This window comes from Oncorhynchus mykiss, chromosome 22 (genome assembly GCF_013265735.2).
Source record: "Oncorhynchus mykiss isolate Arlee chromosome 22, USDA_OmykA_1.1, whole genome shotgun sequence".
NCBI classification, from domain to species: Eukaryota; Metazoa; Chordata; class Actinopteri; order Salmoniformes; family Salmonidae; genus Oncorhynchus; species Oncorhynchus mykiss.
The window spans coordinates 21,204,068-21,226,191 of NC_048586.1; the positions used below are offsets into that span (position 1 = coordinate 21,204,068).

General features: G+C 42.9%; 1 protein-coding gene across 4 annotated transcripts in view; it reads right to left on the reverse strand.

Moving 5' to 3' along the window:
• The window catches only part of LOC110501587 (inactive dipeptidyl peptidase 10), a 304,120-nt gene that overhangs the window by 60,984 nt on the left and 221,012 nt on the right, over positions 1-22,124 (reverse strand). For 3 of the 4 annotated variants that reach the window (XM_021579260.2, XM_021579258.2, XM_021579259.2), the window contains exons 4-7: positions 19,685-19,779; positions 19,465-19,539; positions 7,692-7,744; positions 7,289-7,370 (exon numbers count right to left, since the gene is read on the reverse strand). In XM_021579260.2, the coding sequence (XP_021434935.1) occupies positions 7,289-7,370; positions 7,692-7,744; positions 19,465-19,539; positions 19,685-19,779 (305 nt within the window). The remainder of the gene's footprint in view (positions 1-7,288; positions 7,371-7,691; positions 7,745-19,464; positions 19,540-19,684; positions 19,780-22,124) is intronic. The other variant, XM_036958955.1, reaches the window with a different exon arrangement.

Here is a 22,124-nt window from a genome sequence, read left to right on the forward strand (position 1 = left end):
ATGCATTCTACTGATTTCAAAACTCGGACCTCCAGAAAGTGGAGAGCTACACCTTTGCAGCTCTACTACGAGATGTCTTTCAAAAAATCTGTGTTAGGGTCTCCACTACAGCTCTGTATGGGTTCTGACTGACAGTTGTTCTGAAGTTGAGCACCACACATGACAAGAAGTTGCACCCATCCCTCTAATTGGGCAATTTTTGCAATTGTTTTTGTTGTCTGAGTGAGGGACATGCTGTAAATTAGGACTCGATTATCTGTTTGTTTATTTTCTTACTTAAGTTTTTTACAATTCAGCTTTGTTGCAGAGGGGCTCATAAGTAAGCATTTCACGGTAATGACTACACCTGTTGTATTCGGTGCATGTGACAAATAAAATAGGATTTGTTTAGATTTTTAAAAGATGAGATGTTGAGGACTATAATAAATACTACTTTGATATTATGATCACTACGTTTCGATGTAGAGTTAGTTACAAGATGACATGGCATCATAACCTGGGCTGTCCTGAACAGAATGAGCCAGTTTGTTATATTGTGAAGAGAATTTGCCGCAGACCACGCATCTGACTCCAATCTATATTAACCAAAATTATGATCTGTTCTCTGAATTGCATTGTGAAAGTCTAATACGGTAAGATCGTATTTTATAATTTAGCCAGTCACGTTGGTAATAGAACAAGCTTTCAAATTATGTCCACCTGACCCAGATTGTGATTTATAATGGACCGTTTTGGATTGCGTAAACAACATTAATTGTGTAGAGGCGGGCATGCAGGGCTGTGTTCCACACAAAACAACAAAAAATGTGCTTGCACTAGTTCCTCAATGGCACAGCCAAGAGAGCTAAAAAAAAGCATATTATAGTTGAAGACTTGTTTGAGTCATTGAAATTGCTTAGGAACTGTGCACACTTTGGTGAGGTGTATGGCCACTTGGAAACACCAGTTAGACCTGCGGCGTGCCGAGGTTATGCATTTCCATAATTCTTCTGTAAGAAACATTTCAATTTAGCCCTTTCCATATAGACCAATTCCCATCTGTTTAAGGGCTTAAGTTTGGATCCATTTTTGAGTTTTCCCATCTGTTTGGACGGAGTTGGGCTAGACAGAAAAGCTACCACCTGCTCTACGCATATGTCCCTTAGTTTGGGGCCTCTGAGGGATGAGTCTTTCCCCATATGTGAGATACCGAAACAAGTATTTGAAAGAGAACTTATGGTTACTTGAGTAACCCCGTTACTCTGATATTATGAATGAGGTACTGTATCTCACCACGTTCCCCTTCTCGTTATGTGTAAGGAAGAAAACATATGCTTCATAATCAGTACAGGGTGGGATTGTGGGGCCTTATAAGAAGTGGGGTTCCCCACTATCCACCATGCCTCCTGTCTGTCTACGAAAGATGTTGTCTGATTGGAGCTTCCTCGTGTTCCCGTCTCGAAGGGTGTGTCCCCATATGTGCGACACCTCACTCAGAGAACAGGGGTTACACAAGTAAGACAATGCAAGGGTCATTTAGCATTCTAAATCAACCTGCTTATGCTGTTTCCAACATTTCAGAAAGGCTGGCCTCCCGTTTTAGTTCAGGTGCATTTTGGATGCCACTTGCCCCTGGATTAGAATAATAGGGTTCTGGGGTCTTGGTTCGAAAAACTGCTTTATTGTATCACATTTTTTGGGGATAACATAATGATCCTGCCATTAGTTTCTCCATGATATCGGACAAATACATTCACCTTCTTGGCACTTTATGGGTGGCAGGTGGCCTAGTGGTTAGAGTGTTCGTTGGGCCAGTAACCGAATGGTTGCTGGATTGAATCCTCAAGCTAACAAGGTAAAAATCTGTCATTCTGCCCCAGAACAAGGCAGTAAACCCACTGTTCCCTGGTAGGCTGTCATTGTATATCTGACTTTGTTCTTAACTGACTTGCCTAGTTAAATAAAGCTTCAATAAAAACATTTAGATACAGCAGTGCGCCCACTATCCAAATGGATAGTACTAGGTTTGAATCAAACATGACCCAATTTCATAATATTTGGTGTCAGAAGTGGGATCCTACACATGTGAGACCATCAGAACTGTGTCTGAGCAGCCTTATGTAAAAGCTTAAAAGAAGCCTTCCGGAGGTGATGGGGCAATGTGGTTAATCCTGCTCCGGAGCTTCACTACGAAGTACTACAAAATGAGCAGATGTTACATAAATAGTCAGGCTTGGAGGAAATGGAAATGGTCTACATTTAAATGGCACACTGAATGTCAAATTAGTATAGGTTATTTCAGGTGTACTTGGCATTTCACTACTGATTGTTATCGTTTATCAAATATCATCTTTCCAATAATCTGACTGAAAGCTGTCAACATGTTTGAATGTCCACTAGAAGTGAATTGCCAAAAAGGGCCAGACATTCACCTTTACAACAGGAAAATACTTCAAAACCAGCACCTCATAATTTTGTGACTTATAAGGGCCAAAGGAATTCTTTGATGCAAATGTTTTAAAGGCCAGGTAACTTGGTTGACCTTTTAACCCAAGACAAGCGGTTGAGTAGCTATTATCTATACATTCTGGCCTCACATGTAATTCACTCAAACATACATTTCCATGTAAGAAAGAGAAATATCAAATCAAATTGTTTTGGTCACATAAGCAGATGTTAATGCGAGTGTAGCAAAATGCTTGTGCTTCTAGTTCTGACAGTGCAGTAATATCTAACAAGTAATCTAACAATTCCCTAACAACTACCTAACACACAAATCTAAAGGGGTGAATGAGAATATGTACATGTAATATATGGATGAGCGATGGCCCGAGCGGTTATAGGCAAGGTGCAATAGATGGTATAAAATACAGTATATAAACGTGATATGAGTAATGTAAGATATGTAAACATTATTTAAGTGGCATTAATTAAAGTGGGATTGTTTAAAGTGACTAGTGATCCATTTATTAAAGTGTCCAGTGATGGAGTCTCAATGTAGGCAGCAGCCTCTCTAGTTAGTGATTGTTGTTTAGCAGTCTGATGGCCTTGAGATAGAAGCTGTTTTTCAATCTCTTTTCAAAGTCCCAGGTTTGATTAACTGTTGCGCCTTCTTCACCACACTGTCTGTGTGGGTGGACCATTTCAGTTTGTCTGTGATGTGCACGCCCAGGAACATAAAACTTTCCACCTTGTCCGCTGCTGTCCCTTCGGTGTGGATAGGGGCGGTGCTCCCTCTGCTCTTTCCTGAAGTCCACGATCATCTCCTTGTTTGTTTTGTTGACGTTGAGTGAGAGGTTGTTTTCCTTCCACCACCTCCTCCCTGTAGGCTGTCTCGTCGTTGTTGGTGATCAAGCCCACTACTGTTGTGTCGTCTGCAAACTTGATGATTGAGGTGGAGGCGTGCATGGCCACGTAGTCGTGGGTGAACAGGGAATATAGGAGAGGGCTGAGCACACACCCTTGTGGGGCCCCAGCATTGAGGGTCAGCGAAGTGGAGATGTTGGTTGGAGGCCCTTCAGAAAGTCCAGGACCCAGTTGCACAGGGCGGGGTTGAGACCCAGGGCCTCTAGCTTGATGATGAGCTTGGAGGGTACTATGATGTTGAATGCTGAGCTGTTGTCAAATGAACAGTATTCTTACATAAGTATTATTTTTGTCCAGATGGGGTAGAGCAGTTGGTGGTGGGACGGCGTTTGCATCATCTGTGGACCTGTTGGGGCGGTATGCAAGCTGAAGTGGGTCTAGGGTGGCCGTTAAAGTGGCGGTGATGTGATCCTGGACGAGCCTCTCAAAGCACTTCATGATGACGGAAGTGAGTGCTACGAGGCGGTAGTTGTTTAGATCAGTTATCTTTGCCTTCTTGGGTACAGGAACAATGGTAGCCATCTTGAAGCATGTGGGGACAACTGACTGGGATAGGGAGCGATTGAATATGTCTGTAAACACACCAGCCAGCTGGTCTGAGCATGCTCTGAGGATGCGGCTAGTGATGCCGTCTGGGCCAGCAGCCTTGTGAGGGTTAACACGTTTAAATGTTTTACTCACGTCAGCCATGGAGAAGGAGGGGGGGTGCAGTCTTTGTAAGTGAGCAGCGATAGTGGCACTGTTTTATCCTCAAAGCGGGCAAAGAAGGTGTTTAGTTTGTCTGGAAGCGTGACGGCTGTGTCTGTGAAGTGGCTGTTTTTGTAGTCCGTGATTTCCTGTAGACCCTGCCACATAAGTTTCGTGCCTGAGCTGTTGAATTACAACTCCATCTTTTCACTGTACCGGCATTTCGCTTGTTTGATTGCCTTGAGGAGGGAATAACTACGCTGTTTATATTCAGCCATATTTCCAGACCTCTTTCCATGGTTAAATGTGGTGGATCGTGCTTTCAGTTTTGCGCGAATGCTGCCATCCATCCACGGTTTCTGGTTAGGGTAGGTTTTACTAGTCACAGTGGGTACAACATCTCCAATACACTTCTTTATAAACGCACTCACCAAGTCAGCGTATAGATCAATGTTGTTCTCTGAGGCTGACTGGAACATATTCCAGTCTGCGTGATCAAAACAATCTTGAAGCGTGGCTTCTGATTGATCAGTCCAGCGTTGAATGGTTCTCGTCACTGGTTAATCCTGTTTGAGTTTCTGCCTATAAGACGGTAAGAGCAAGATGGCGTCGTGATTGGATTTGCCAAAGGGAGGGCGGGGGAGGGCTTTGTATGCATCACGGAAGTAAGAGTAACAGTGGTCGGGAGTATTAGCCATGCGTGTCATGCAATCAATATGCTGATAGAATTTAGGTAGCCTTGTTCTCAAATTTGCTTTGGTAAAATACCCAGCTACAATAAATGCATCATCCGCAGTCCGGAACCTCCTGAGACAGTCTACAGTCCAGAGTCTCCAGCGACGGACGGCAGTCCAGAGCGTCCAGCAATGGTCGGCAGTCCAGAGTCTCCTGCGAGGGTTCCCAGTCCCAGCCACAGCCAACACTTGTTAAAGAAACTTCCGGAGTCCCCAACAACGGTCCACGTTCCAGAGTCCCCAGCAACGACCTACTGTTCCGGCGACGATCGGCGGAAGGACGTATCTGCGAGCGGAGTGGGTACTTCGCCCCGCACCGGAGCAGCCCCCAATAGTAGAGGCCCACCCGGAACCTCCCCTATTGAGTCAGGTTGTGCGGCTGGAGTCCGCACCTTTGGGATGAGGGACTGTCACGCCCTGACCATAGAGAGCTTTTTTTTCTCTATATTGGTTAGGTCGGGGTGTGACTAAGGGTGGGTAATCTAGGTGAATATATATATATATATATGTTGGCCTGGTATGGTTCCCAATCAGAGTCAGCTGTATATCATTTAGGTAGCCATTTCCCCATTGTGCTTTGTGGGATCTTGACTCTGTATAGTTGCCTGTGAGCACTATAGCAGCTTCACGTTTCGTTTTTCATTTATTGTTTTCTTTGAGTTTCACTTCAAAATAAAGAGGATGGAAACATACCACGCTGCATCTTGGTCCACTCATTGTAACGATCGTGACAAGTTTCCAGTATACATAGACTCCAGTGAAGTTCCGTGAGGGCCATCTTGGTGTTCGCTTGAGGGGAAATGTACACAGCTGTGACTATAACTGACAATAATTATCTCGGTAGGTAAAATGGCCGGCATTTGATTGCAAGGAATTCTAGGTCGGGTAGGCAGAAGGACTTGAGTTCCTATATGTTGTTATGATTACACCATCATAAAGAACACACCCCCGATCTTCCTATTCCCAGAGAGGTGTTCATCTCTGTCTGCGCGATGCATGGAGAAGCCCGGTGACTGAACCGATTCCGACAACATATCCCAAGAGAGCCATGTTTCCGTGAAACAGAGAATGTTACAATCTCTGATGTCTCTTTGGAAGGCAACCCTCGCTTGAATTTCATCTACCTTGTTGTCAAGAGACTGGACATTGGCAAGTAGTATACTCGGGAGCGGTAAGCGATGTGCACGTCTAAGGAGCTTGACCAGGAGGCCGCTCCCTCTGCCTCGCCATTGTTTTGGGTCGGCTACTGGGATTAGATCCATTTTCCTGGGTGGTGGTCTGAACAGAGTATCCGCTTCAGGAAAGTCGTATTCCTGGTCGTAATGTTGGTAAGTTGCCGTTGCTCTTATATCCAATAGTTCTTCTCTGCTGTATGTAATAAGACAAGATTTCCTGCGGTAACAATGTAAGAAATAATACATAAAAAAACGAAATACTGCATACTTTCCTAAAAACTCGAAGCGAGGCGACCATCTCTGTCGGCGCCATTTGTATATGACAGCAAGGCAATAGCATACAACAGGGGAGCTGCCAGAGTATATCAAAACATAGATTCTTCCATTGTCTGAGATAATGTGAATATGACATAGTCCATTGTTGCGTCTTTAATGAGAAGCATGATTCACTTTCAACAGCAACATAATCAAAACACATTCTAATTAAAAGTTCAGAATGCACTCCATGCGGGGATTAAATAGGAGAACAATTAAGTTAAACAAAGCAATTACATGAGGAAGAGGAAAGAAAATCATCCCGAAGGCCAAACCAATAAAGAACATAATTTAGAAAATATAGAATAAAGAGATTTATTAAAACTGTTGATCCTTGGCATACCAACCGCTCCTAATCCTTTGCACATACAGTATCAGTCAAACGTTTGGACACACCTACTCATTCAAGGGCTTTTCTTTATTTATACAATTTACCACATTCTAGAATAATAGTGAAGACATCAAAACTATGAAATAACACATATGGAATCATGTAATTAACAAAAAAGTGTGAAACAAATCAAAATTGACTTTAGATTTTAGATTCTTCAAAGTAGCCATTCTTTGCCTTTATGACAGCTTTGCACACTCTTGGCATTCTCTCAACCAGCTTCATGAGGTAGTCACCTGGTAATGTATATTTAAGGCCACAGTCAACACTTGTTAAATAAACTTATTTTAAGTTTATACAAGCTGTACCCAAAAGTAGCTGACATAAGCCTAAGTAATGACTATAGTCAGTTACCTTTAACATTGGGGTGGGTAAATGCCGAATATCGCAAATTTGGAGGGGAGCCCTGACCAGGACTCAAACCTGGGTCCAGCGACTATCAACCTGATACCTTAGCCATTACGGCAAAAAATGCTAACTTCTTAATTGGGAGTAATATTCAAATGCAATGTGATAAAGGGTTGTGACTTTAATCGCTGGCACAGGAAAAATCACATTATAAATGGTAACATGGGAGATATAAGAGGATTGCATGGACGAATGGCCTACTTGTGGTCACAGACCACTTGTCTTTGACTTACCAGTTGCTGGCCCTGTACTCCCCACGCAGCATACTGCAGAATAGAATTCAGCACCTCTGGAGGATCCAGCTCCCATACCTCCCTGAAAAACAACATTAAGTAACAGTAACACTGCTGCTTAGAGCATCTGACACATTTTGTTTGAAGGACAGTGCTCAACTCCTCTCAGCCTACTAGACTTGGACTGCCTGCCTTTCAAATTAACATTTGAAAACTTGAACTGCCTGTATTCAAATTAACATATACAAACTTTAAAAGCAAATTTCACAACATTGTTTTATCATCATAATTGAAATGTAGTTAATGCCTGAGATAAACTGCCTGAGAATAGATAGTCTTGACAAGTAAACAAACACATCAAGACCCCAACAAAGTTAATGGTAAACAAGCAAACAAAACATACCTTGTGTGGACGTTGTAAATGCTATATGAGGCCATGTATGAATGCCGGAAAACCTGGAACAAAAGAGAGAAAAGAAAGAGGAGATTACTGCATGAAATATTTACGATGGAGGCAGCTTGGCTGATAACAACATCATAAAAACAGGCAGAGAAAGGCATCAAACAGAATAGACCGGTAGCTGTTTTCACAGATAGATTCTGGGGACAATGCAATTTGCATGGGTGACAGCTGGGAGATGAGACATTTTAATTCCATCTGAGAAACCGATCATGCAACCCCCATGACTTTAGGTCTGAAAGCCCGGGAGTATGAAAGACACAGAGAAAAAGGCAGGAGGGAGGGGGAGAGAGAGAGCATCCAAATGGTTCTGACTAGGGTGTTTGTAAATCTGTCTGGATTCCCCTCGAGAAGCTGTGCCTGACATGATAGTATAATTCAGACTGTAGACGGGGAAAAGAGAGCGAGAGAGAGAGAGAAAGAAAGAAAGAAAAAGAGGGATAGAGACACCTGATTCAGACTCAAGTGTTTGATATATCTGTTTGAGCAGACAGGAGTCTAAAAGCAGGGATGCCACAGCCGAGGATGGATAGCTCAAATTAACAAATGCTTCTTCATTTGAAAAGGATGCACTTTGCCACAGTGAATTATGCATAGTGCATGAGGACGGCGGAAAGGCCCGAAGGTGGTGGCAAAGATGTGATAGCGCTAGATTGATGAGCACCAGAAATAGTGTTGACAAGCCAAGATGAGTGATCTCAGAAAGGGAGGGAGGTGGAGAGTGCACCTCCGATGGCTTTGACAAAATATGTCTCATCTACCTCAGTTGCTATAAGCTGCTAAGCAACAGAGACGCAGGTCAGGGTTAAAGCTCTGTGAAAACACATCCCTGGCTAGGAACTAAAATGGCCATTTTACGTGTTATTTATTACATTGGTACCTCAGGAGGAACTACTGGATATAAGAGTAACGTCTACTCACCATCATTACGACCAGGAATACGACTTTCCCAAATCGGATCCTGTGTTTTGCCCACCACCCGGGACAATGGATCGGATCCCAGCCGGCGAATCAATACAACAACGCCGTAAAAGGGGCAGACGAAACTGTCTTCTGGTCAGGCTCCGGAGACGGGCACATCGCGCACCGCTCCAGAGCATACTACTCGCCAATGTCCAGTCTCTTGACAACAAGGTTGATGAAATCCGAGCAAGGGTAGCATTCCAGAGAGACATCAGAGACTGTAACGTTCTTTGCTTCACGGAAACATGGCTCACTCGAGACACGCTATCGGAGTCGGTACAGCCAGCTGGTTTCTTCACGCATCGCGCCGACAGAAACAAACATCTTTTTGGTAAGAAGAGGGGCGGGTATGCTTTAAGATTAACGAGACGTGGTGTGATCATAACAACATACAGGAACACAAGTCCTTCTGTTTACCTGACATAGATTTCCTCAAAATCAAATGTCGACCGCATTATCTACCAAGAGAATTCTCTTTGATTATAATCACAACCACATATATTCCCCCCCCCAAGCAAACACATCGATGGCCCTGAACAAACTTTATTTGACTCTATGTAAACTGGAAACCACATATCCTGAGGCTGCATTAATTGTAGTTGAGGATTTTAACAAGGCTAATCTGAAAACAAGACTCCCTAAATCCTATCAGCATATCGATTGTGCTATCAGGGCTTGCAAAAACACTGGATCAATGTTATTCTAACTTCCGCGACGCATATAAGGCCCTCCCCCTGCCCTCCTTTCGGAAAAGCTGACCACGACTCCATTTTGTTGCTTCCAGCCTATAGACAGAAACTTAAACAGGAAGCTCCCGCTCTCAGGTCTGTTCAACGCTGGTCCTACCAATCTGATTCCACGCTTCAAGATTGCTTCGATCACGAGGATTGGGATATGTTCCGCATTGCGTCAAACAACATTGATGAATACGGTGATTCGGTGAGCGAGTTCATTAGCAAGTGCATTGGCGATGTCGTACCCACAGCAACTATTAAAACATTCCCCAACCAGAAACTGTGGATTGATGGCAGCATTCGCGCGAAACTGAAAGCGCGAACCACTGCTTTTAACCAGGGCAAGGTGACCAGAAACATGACCGAATACAAACAGTGTAGCTATTCCCTCCGCAAGGCAATCGAACAAGCTAAGCGTCAGTATAGAGACAAAGTAGAGTCACAATTCAACGGCTCAGATACAAGAGGTATGTGGCAGGGTCTACAGTCAATCACGGATTACAAAAAAAAACAGCCCGGTCGCGGACCAGGATGTCTTGCTCCCAGACAGACTAAACAACGTCTTTGCTCGCTTTGAGGACAATACAGTGCCACTGACACGGCCAGCTACCAAAACCTGCGGACTCTCCTTCACTGCAGCCGACGTGAGTAAAACATTTAAACGTGTTAACCCTTGCATTCAATCAATCCATATCCAAGTCTGCTGTTCCCACATGCTTCAAGAGGAACACCATTGTTCCTGTTCCCAAGAAAGCTAAGGTAACTGAGCTAAACAACTACCGCCCCGTAGCACTCACTTCCGTCATTATGAAGTGCTTTGAGAGACTAGTCAAGGACCATATCACCTCCTCCCTACCTGACACCCTAGACCCACTCCAATTTGCTTACTGCCCCAATAGGTCCACAGACGATGCAACCACACTGCACACGGCCCTAACCCATCTGGACAATGGGGAGGTGATGTGGGAGGAGGTGAGGGCCTTCGGAGTGTGGTGTCAGGAAAATAACCTCACACTCAACAAAACAAAGGAGATGATTGTGGACTTCAGGAAACAGCAGAGGGAACACCCCACTATCCACATCGATGGGACAGTAGTGGAGAGGGTAGAAAGTTTTAAGTTCTTCGGCATACACATCACGGACAAACTGAATTGGTCCACCCACACAGACAGCGTGGTGAAGAAGGCGCAGCAGCTCCTCTTCAACCTCAGGAGGCTGACGAAATTCGGCTTGTCACCAAAAGCACTCACAAAATTTTACAGATGCACAATCGAGAGCATCCTGTCGGGCTGTATCACCGCCTGGTACGGCAGCTGCTCCTCCCACAACCGTAAGGCTCTCCAGAGGGTAGTGAAGTCTGCACAACGCATCACGGGGGGCAAACTACATGCCTTCCAGGACACCTACAACACCCGAAGTCACAGGAAGGCCATTAAGATCATCAAGGACAACAACCACCCGAGCCACTGCCTGTTCACCCCGCTATCATCAAGAAGGCGAGGTCAGTACAGGTGCATCAAAGCAGGGACCGAGAGACTAAAAAACAGCTTCTATCTCAGGTTACCAACTGTTAAACAGCCACCACTAACATTGAGTGGCTGCTGCCATACATGTAAAAAATGTATCACTTTAAACAATGCCACTTAAGATAATGTTTACATACCCTACATTACTCATCTCATATGTATATACTGTACTCGGTACCATCACTCATTCATATATCTTTATGTACATATTCTTCATCCCTTCACACTTGTGTGTATAAGGTAGCTGTTGTGAAATTGTTAGGTTCGATTACTCATTGGTTATTACTGCATTGTCGGAACTAGAAGCACAAGCATTTCGCTCCACTCGCAATAATATTTGCTAACCATGTGTATGTGACAAATAAAATTTGATTTGATTTGATTTAAAACAAATTCAAGGTAATCATTTGGAACTAGAGGTAATGAGCTTTTTGTGAAATATCCACAGCAAAACCACAGACTCTGTCAGATACTACTTTGAGTGTCTGAGAAAGTGTTGAAGTTATCATTTTAAGAATCTATTTGCGCAGATATCTTTGCTGCAGGGTGGAATTCACTCTCTCTGAGCTGCTCATCATCTTTATCTTTGATAAAATGTCCTAATCTGTATATGATGATAAAATGGCTAATATCAGTTCCAGTATCAGGTGTACAGTTAGAGGATAATTTTGAAATGTTTCACATTGTTTCCCTCACTACAACCTTTCAAGAGCTGGCACAATGACCTTTGTGTTCAGTATGGTGATTTAATCAAAGACAAGTAGGTTGACATTTTCAACTCCTACTGCACTAAAACTTTTGCTGCAACTCAATGTTGAATACGAGTGGTCTGCACAGGGCAGTTTTATCAAACACCATTAACACTGCAAAGGTTTAGTATAAAACCACACAGAGGGAAACATATCTGCCCAAACCAACGAAAAGACCATGTTGTATTAATGACGATTTTCATCACCATGTTCCTCCATTTCAAATATCATCTGATTAATACATTTGCCACACACTGACCATCCTTCCCTCCCTCTTTTCCTTGCTCCTCTTCCACTGCCAAGGTGACTTGCCCGCTCCCTCCTCCCCTCATATTACGTATGCAAATCGTATTGAATGAAATGAAAACATGGATTCTCTTGATTTATGGGAGAGGTGTGGAGGATCATGGTTCTGTATATTACCCAGAGATCCCCTAATCTCTGGCAGTATGTGGCACGTGCCTGGGAGCAGGGGCCCACAGATTAAAACACATGATTAAATATCTAGACTGGTTCAGACAGCTTTAGGCGCTCTTCTATACTGCCTCAGAGAAGAGTCCACTGGACCAGCTAACGGAGAAATGCATGCCAAGGTTTCCAATGGCTGCTTTCAGCCTCTGGGTAAATAAATGTTACAAAATAGTATTTGGAAAGAAAATAGAATTTGGATGCTTGTACGTGTGAAAAGAGTTTATTACATAGTTTAATAACATGTTTAAGGCTGTTAATAACTGTGTTATATACAGTAGGACAGTTGAATACAAATGGGAATGATTGTTGTATTTAATCATGTGTCTAAAAACAGGTGACTTACTTGCCTTTGGAAACTAAAGGCCTAGTTTACTGCCCTTATTTGAACATGACCACATTTAAGGAAAAACTTTTCTCAACTGGCTGTTGGTTACAGAGGAGCCTTAACCAAACACAGTGAAGCAAATTCTAGCACATTCTAGCACCAACATAGCAGAGAGCCAATGAGCCAGCTTTCTTAGCACTCTCACGCCAAAACAAGTTTATTTGTGTCTCCAGCCCCACTGGGATCGATCCATTTGTCAGCAAAAGGGGAGGAGAGTAGGGGGTAGATCAATAGAACACTCGAGGGGGGGAATTATTTTAGGCTGTAAGCCGCTCTAGAGGTGCCTGTGCAATGAACGTAAGAGCAGGCTGCACCCCTACGAGTATCAAAGCGAAATGGTCCCTGAAGCTACCGATGCCGTATAATATTTTGCTACCTTACATATTTTGTGCACAATGTCGGCCCAGTGTGAATGACAGAATCAGTGCAACCCTGACAGCAGTCAGTATTTGGCCCTCAGGTTACCATAGCAATTCTGGACCCTTACAGCACATTGGACCCATCAGATTAACTATAATAGCATGGGCCCTCAAGGTGCCAGTGCTGTGACGACCATCCAGTCTCAGGGGTCTGCCAGACCCAATCCAGTCCCATTTAGAGTGGGAGGGAATACGGATACGGTGAAAACGGTGCTTAGGGCCCCAGGTGCTGCTTTTGGCCTGCTAAATCACACAACATTGGGCTATTTGGGTTACCGTGGCCCCCGTATAGTCCTGATGAGATAGCTCTAAAAGATTCTGTCTCTCCTTCATCTTCCTTTGTGATTCCCGCCAGGCTCATTTGTTCAGTAATCAGCCTTGAGGGGTTAGGCGAGGTAGGACCTAATGTACATATTCAGCCTCTGCTCATTTGAAGGCGGCGAGCCACCAAATATAAATTCTACTTCATCAATGTTACACAATGTTTTATCCTTCACAAAGATATATGAAGGTTTGGAGGACCAGAAGGTAAAGAAGCGGAATTCTTAATATTTTTCACTGGCCAGTATGTCAAATAACCGATCCCAATGTAATACACTTTGTGGTTTTACAATTTGACAATGAACAGAAACATAAAATGGTCTATTTGATTGAGATCTGTCATCAAATGAAATACAACACAATTTCCTCACAGAGCGATTATCATGTCAAGTAAACAATGGACTTCATTATTATACTCCATGGGTAAACTCTGGACTCTGACTCTCTATTGGTTACACAGACTTTTTGCCTCCCATTCCATTCTTAACACCGCTCGCCGGCTTTGTATTCATGTTACCTGATGAAATTGCTGTACACAATATGAACATTCAGATGTCATAAATCAGCACTGCAGAGCTCTCCCTGTACTATGCCGTACCTTGATAGTATTACTGTTGATGATATCTGGAAATGTGCACGTACACCCTGGCCCATCTACGGTTGCTAGCCCCAATTCTGACTTGTGCTCTGATATCTGCTTCACTGATTTCTGCTCCCGTAAAAGCCTGGGTTTTCTGCACGTTAACCTGAGAAGCTTATTACCTAAAAGGATCAATTGAAAGTATGGGTTTAGAGCTCCAATCCAAATGTGTTGGTCATTACTGAGACGTGGTTAAGGAAGAGTGTTTTGAATACTGATGTTAACCTTTCTGGTTATAACCTTTTTTGGCAAGACAGGTGGGGGAGTGGCAATCTTTACCAAGGATCACCTTCAGTGATCGGTTATCTTCACCAAGTCTGTCCCCAAACAATTTGATTTGCTGGTTTTAATTATTAAACTTTCAAATAGCTCTTTGTTGACTGTTGCTGGGTGCTATCGTCCTCCATCAGCAACAGCCTGTAACCTACCTGCCCTAAACTCTCTCCTGGGCCCATACGCCAAGTCTGAATTTGTCCTGCTAGGTGACCAAAACTGGGACATACTTAAACCACCTGACCAAGTCCTAAAACAATTTAACTCCCGAAATCTTTCTCAGATTATTACCAATCCCACAAGGTATAACTTCAAACACCCAGAAAAGGCTACTCTTCTTGATGTTATCCTCACAAATAATCCTGATAGATATCAATCTGGTGTCTTCTGTAATGACCTTAGTGATCACTGTTTTACAGCCTGCGTTCGTAATGGCTTCTCAGTGAAACAACCTGTCCTGATTTGTCATAAAAAAACTTTAATGAGCAAGCCTTCCTTCATAAACTGGCCTCTGTAAAATGGTATAGAATATGCTTGATCCCCTCTGTCGAAGATGCTTGGACCTTCTTTTTTGATCATTACAGTGGTATTGTTAACAAACACACCCCCATGAAGAAAATGAGAATTAAAACCAGGTTCAACCCCTGGTTCGACCGTGATCTTGCAGAGTTACTCCACCTCAAAAATTTGGCGAAATGCTCGGCACACACATACTTAGGCTGACTGGCTGTTGTTCAGGCAAATGAGACATCAGGCTATCTGGAAAGCCAAAGTTAGTTACTTTAAGAAGCAGTTCTCTCTCTGTGGGTCTAACCCCAAGATGTTCTGGAAAACGGTTAACCTTTTTGGGATAGGGGGCAGCATTTTCACATTTGGATGAATAGAGTGCACAGACTGAACTGCCTCCTACTCTGTCCCAGATGCTAATATATGCATATTATTATTAGTATTGGATGGAAAACACTCTGAAGTTTCTAAAACTGTTTGAATGATGTCTGTGAGTTTAACAGAACTGATGTATGCAATCAATCTTTAGGATGTTTTTAACATAAATCATCAATAAGGTTCCAATCGGAGAAATTCATTGTCTGAAGAACAGCATTCGAACGAGAGCAAACTCTGTCGGGAGCGCGTCATGAGACCGAGGCTCTCTGCCAGACCACTCGCTCAAAGAGCTATTATGAGCCCCTCCTTTATAGTAGAATCCTTAAACCAGTTTCTAAAGACGGTGACATCTATTGGAAGCCCTAGGACGTGCATCCTCCTTCATATCTCACTGGGATTTCAATAGGCACTGTTTTGAAAATCGATTTCTCACTTCCTGTTTGGATTCTTTCTCAGGTTTTTGCCTTCCATATGAGTTCTGTTAAACTCACAGACATCATTCAAACAGTTTTAGAAACTTCAGAGTGTTTTCTATCCAATAGTAATAATAATATGCATATATTAGCAATCTAGGACAGAGTAGGATGCAGTTCACTATGGGCACACAATTCATCCAAAGTGAAAATACTGCCCCCTATCCCCAACAAGCTAAGTCTTTCTTTAATTCTGTGAAAAACACTTGCATCTTTTATCAATGTTTATTATGAGTATTTCTGCAAAATCACCGGATGTTTTGGAATCAAAACATTACTGTACATAACGCGCCAATGTAAACTGAGATTTTTGGATATAAATATGCACATTATCGAACAAAACATACATGTATTGTGTAACATGATGTCCTATGAGTGTCATCTGATGAAGATCATCAAATGTTAGTGAATCATTTTATCTATTTTTCTGCTTTTTGTGACTCCTATCTTTGGCTGGAAAATGGCTGTGTGTGTTTTTGTGACTTGACTCTGACCTAATATAATTAGATGTTGTCAGATGGTTTAGACCCTTTCTTCTTTAAGGTTGCTGCCCCTATCATCGCCAAGCCTATCTCTGACTTTTTTTAACCTGTCTCTCCTTTCTGGGGAGGTTCCCATTGCTTGGAAGGCAGCCACGGTTCGTCCTTCATTTAAAGGGGAGATCAAGCTGATCCTAACTGTTATTAGGCCTATTTCTATTTTGCCCTGTTTATCAAAAGTGTTGTAAAAACTTGTCAATAATCAACTGACTGGCTTTCTTGATGTCAATAGAATTCTCTCTGGTATGCAATCTGGTTTCCGCTCAGGTTATGGACGTGTCACTGTAACCTTAAAGGTCCCCAATGATGTCACCATCGCTCTTGATTCTAAGCAATTTTGTGCTGCTATTTTTATTGACTTGGCCAAAGCTTTTGATACGGTAAACCATTCCATTCTTGTGGGTCGGCTAAGGAATATTGGTGTCTCTGAGGGGCCTTTGGCCTGGTATGCTAACTACCTCTCTCAAAGAGTGCAGTGTATAAAGTCAGAAAATCTGCTATCTCAGCCACTGCCTGTCACCAAGGGAGTAGCCCAAGGCTCAATCCTAGGCCCCATGCTCTTCTCAATTTACATCAACAACATAGCTCAGGCAGTAGGAAGGTCTCTCATCCGTTTATATGCAGATGATACAGTCTTATACTCAGCTGGCCCCTCCCCGGATTTTGTGTTAAATGCTCTACCACAAAGCTTTCTTAGTCTCCAACAAGCTTTCTCTACCCTTTTTAACCTTGTTCTGAACACGTCCAAAACAAAGGTCATATGGTTTGGCAAGAAGAATGCCCCTCGACCCACAGGTGTGATTACTACCTCTGAGGGTTTAGATCTTGAGGTAGTCACCTCATACAATTACTTGGGAGTATGGCTAGATAGTACACTGTCCTTCTCTCAGCACATACCATAGCTGCAGGCTAACATCTAGACTTGGTTTCATATATCGTAATCGCTCCTCTTTCACCCCAACTGCCAAACTAACCCTGATTCAGATGACCATCCTACCCATGCTCCTTATAGGACACATCACTGCACTCTATACTCCTCTGTAAACTGTTCATCTCTGTATACCTGTCGCAAGACCCACTGGTTGATCATTATTTATAAAACACTCTTAGGCCTCACTCCCCCCTATCTGAGATATCTACTGCATCCCTCATCCTCCACATACAACACCCGTTCTGCCAACCCTATTCTGTTAAAAGGTCCCCAAAGCACACACATCCCTGGGTCGCTCGTCTTTTCAGTTCGCTGCAGCTAGTGACTGGAACGAGCTGCAACAAGCACTCAAACTGCACAGTTTTATCTTAATATCTTCATTCAAAGTCTCAATCATGGACACTTTTACTGACAGTTGTGGCTGCTTTGTGTGATATATTGTTGTCTCTACCTTCTTGCCCGTTGTGCTATTGTCTCTGCCCAATAATGTTTGTACCATGTTTTGTGCTGCTACCATGTTGTGTTGCTACCATGTTGTGTTGTCATGTGTTGCTGCCTTGCTATGTTGTTGTATTAGGTCTCTCTTTATGTAGTGTTGTCTCTCTTGTTGTGATGTGTGTTTTGTCCTATATTTATATGTTATTTAAAAAAATATATAATAATTTAATCCCAGTCCCCGTCCCCACAGGAGGTCTTTTGCCTTTTGGTAGGCCGTCATTGTAAATAACAATTTGTTCTTAACTGACTTGCCTAGTTAAAAAAAGGTTAAATAAAAATAAATAAAATAAAAACGGAAATCCCGGTTATACACTCTTGTTTGGTGAGGTACAACCAATTATTTATATGTACACTCTATGACTGATAGGGGACACTGTGTTGAAGCCATGGTGCCTCCATCTTGGTTAATGCATACACCATTGTAAAAAAATATTTTGGAAGCTATAGAAAAGCTATAAACATTTATTAATGTCTACATTCGTTTTTGCCACATGTATTTTATTACAGACATGTTACTGCGTACTTTTAAATTATATTATGTGAGCTAAACATACAAATAAAAAATGAATAAGTATCTAAAAACATTTTCCTTAAATAATCATCTTTGGAGATTACTAATGTTTCCATCCCCACTACAACACAAAAATACTTAAATGCCAGTAATTTTGTCCTTGGAACATTTAATTGATTCCATTAAATCCTATGTCGGACTGCTCCTTCTGGGGAGTGCCAATATAGCCGACCAGTAGCTTCAAAGCCTCTCAAAGGCCAACACATAGCATCAGCAATCCAGGGTTTATATATATCATTGGGTACGACCTACTCAAACCTGATTAGCTTGAATCTATTCTCTAATTATTATTGCAAACACAATGCATTGGATCAACATAGACCTGGAGGATTTAAAACCTTGAAGAGCATTACAAGATGTTTACCAGCAAAGAAAACATATCCTATTGTCACGATTGGCACAGAGATTACGAGTGTTTATAAAGCTTAACGGCTCTTGGATACCTCAGTAATGAGATAAAGGCGTGTAATCTTAGAGCTACTGTAGGTGAGACTTCCAGAGATTTCCAGGGGAAACTCTGTCAATAACTTCAACCTACACCAGTTGATGTGGACATACTTGTTCAAATGCCACAACGTTATTCTGTGCTTTTACTCTACCGGTATTGCCCTGTTTGTTCAACTAAACAATTTCCCAAGGGCCCAGAGATTGTGTTCATACAGTAGGTGCCTAAACATATACTGTGAACATATAATTAAATGGTGAACAAATGACAGCCTCTATACATATCTTTCATAATCAATTCCGAGCTTGTCTATCTATGAAATACAACATAACATTACACGTCAAAAGAAAGGGACAACACAGGGCACATGCACAGGTTTGCCAACTACAGGGGTGTATTTATACTGCCAATTCTGTTGTAAAACGTTTCTTAGACAGAAGCAAACGGAACTAACCTAAAACGGACCTACCTGAATTTGTCCAATAGAAACTCGTTTAGCTCTGTTTGCTTCCATTTGGTTCTGAACGGTAAAAGGTTTCTGTAATGAATACACCCTAGTCCTCTAGTACCCACAACAGCACACATTTTTTGGGGGACAAGTACACCTGATTCAACTTGCCAACTAATCATTAAGCCCTCAATGAGTTGAATCAGTTTTCTGGGGCTACAACAAACATGTGTGCTATTGGACAGGAGTTGGGAAACACTGGTGTAGTATGCATGCCTTTAAGATTGAGTTTATTGTAATATTTAATAGTGCGCTATAGAATGTGTGAGAGACAGAGAGCGAGAGAGAGCGAGAAAGAGAGAGAGAGAGAGAGCGAGAGAGAGCGAGATTCAAAGGGAGTGTGGGGGGATTAAGATCATTAAAGTAAAAAGATAATATAGTTTACCTGTTTAACATCATAGGCAAAGAGCACATATTTCAAGTCCGGGGAAACGGAGTACTTTGCAACATTGAAATTGACCTACAAGACAAAGAAGAGGAAAAGAGAGTGAGAGCATTTTTAAGTGGGTATATCCGTTTGCTAACATGTCACTTTGAGTGGCAGGGTATATGTTTGTGTAAGTCTGTGTGCATGCATGTTCAGATGGTAAAGGGTTTTCACTTACAAATGTTGTGTTTGTCAGTACAATTTCAGTCTCATTGGTGAGGATGTTAAACTTGATTACGTGGCCATCGCGATTCCTGTAGATCACTTCTGAGTCTATGAAAGGAGAGACAAATAAGAAAAAACATGTCTTTCTGAAACAATTCCTCTGTCGATTTTTCTACTAAGAAGAAATTGCAAGGCCTTTGTTGCCATTTGAATGCAAGGCTGGGATGGCTGTCAAAACCAGAACTGTACCTTGAATAAGGCTTTGTAGCCAAATTTTTGACAATAAAAGTCTCCATTCTATCCCAATTTCCTTGCTTTTCTTGAGCATAGCAAAGACAGAATGTCCAGTACCCTGTCACATCGTTGTCTCTGGAAAATCAAATAACAATAGTAACATGACGGCACTGACTCCATTCATACACGTAAGCGCGTGACTGCCCTGTGATCAACATATATGAAGCCAAATAATGTTATTCGAAAACATAATGTTAACTTTCACTGCTATGCAGATGACACACAGCTGTACATTTCAATTAAACATGGTGAAGCCCCAAAATTGCCCTTGCTAGAAGAATGTGTCTCAGACATAAGGAAGTGGATGGCTGCAAACTTTCTACTTTTAAACTCGGACAAAACAGAGATGCTTGTTCTAGGTCCCAAGAAACAAAGAGATCTTCTGTTGAATCTGACAATTACTCTTAATGGTTGTACAGTCGTCTCAAATAAAACTGTGAAGGACCTCGGCGTTACTCTGGACCCTGATCTCTCTTTTGAAGAACATATCAAGACCATTTCAAGGACAGCTTTTTTCCATCTACGAAACATTGCAAAAATCAGGAACTTTCTGTCCAAAAATGATGCAGAAAAATTAATCCATGCTTTTGTCACTTCCAGGTTAGACTACTGCAATGCTCTACTTTCCGGCTACCCGGATAAAGCACTAAATAAACTTCAGTTAGTGCTAAATACGGCTGCTAGAATCCTGACTAGAACCAAAAAATTTGATCATATTACTCCAGTGCTAGCCTCTCTACACTGGCTTCCTGTCAAAGCAAGGGCTGATTTCAAGGTTTTACTGCTAACCTACAAAGCATTACATGGGCTTGCTCCTATCTATCTCTCTGATTTGGTCCTGCCGTACATACCTACACGTACGCTACGGTCACAAGACGCAGGCCTCCTAATTGTCCCTAGAATTTTTAAGCAAACAGCTGGAGGCAGGGCTTTCTCCTATAGAGCTCCATTTTTATGGAACGGTCTGCCTACCCATGTCAGAGACGCAAACTCGGTCTCAACCTTTAAGTCTCTACTGAAGACTCATCTCTTCAGTGGGTCATATGATTGAGTGTAGTCTGGCCCAGGAGTGGGAGGGTGAACGGAAAGGCTCTGGAGCAACGAACCACCCTTGCTGTCTCTGCCTGGCCGGTTCCCCTCTTTCCACTGGGATTCTCTGCCTCTAACCCTATTACAGGGGCTGAGTCACTGGCTTTACTGGGGCTCTCTCATGCCGTCCCTGGAGGAGGTGCGTCACCTGAGTGGGTTGAGTCACTGATGTGGTCATCCTGTCTGGGTTGGCGCCCCCCCCCCCCCCTTAAGTTGTGCCGTGGCGGAGGTCTTTGTGGGCTATACTCAGCCTTGTCTCAGGATGGTAAGTTGGTGGTTGAAGATATCCCTCTAGTGGTGTGGGGGCTGTGCTTTGGCAAAGTGGGTGGGGTTATATCCTTCCTGTTTGGCCCTGTCCGGGGGTGTCCTCGGAGTGGGCCACAGTGTCTCCTGACCCCTCCTGTCTCAGCCTCCAGTATTTATGCTGCAGTAGTTTATGTGTCGGGGGGCTAGGGTCAGTTTGTTATATCTGGAGTACTTCTCCTGTCCTATTCGGTGTCCTGTGTGAATCTAAGTGTGCGTTCTCTAATTCTCTCCTTCTCTCTTTCTCTCTCTCGGAGGACCTGAGCCCTAGGACCATGCCCCAGGACTACCTGACATGATGACTCCTTGCTGTCCCCAGTCCACCTGGCTGTGCTGCTGCTCCAGTTTCAACTGTTCTGCCTTATTATTATTCGACCATGCTGATCATTTATGAACATTTGAAACATCTTGGCCATGTTCTGTTATAATCTCCACCCGGCACAGCCAGAAGAGGACTGGCCATCCCACATATGCTCTCTCTAATTCTCTCTTTCTTTCTCTCTCTCGGAGGACCTGACCCCTAGGACCATGCCCCAGGAATACCTGACATGATGACTCCTTGCTGTCCCCAGTCCACCTGACTGTGCTGCTGCTCCAGTTTCAACTATTCTGCCTTATTATTATTCGACCATGCTGGTCATTTATGAACATTTGAACATCTTGACCATGTTTTGTTATAATCTCCACCCGGCACAGCCAGAAGAGGACTGGCCACCCCACATAGCCTGGTTCCTCTCTAGGTTTCTTCCTAGGTTTTGGCCTTTCTA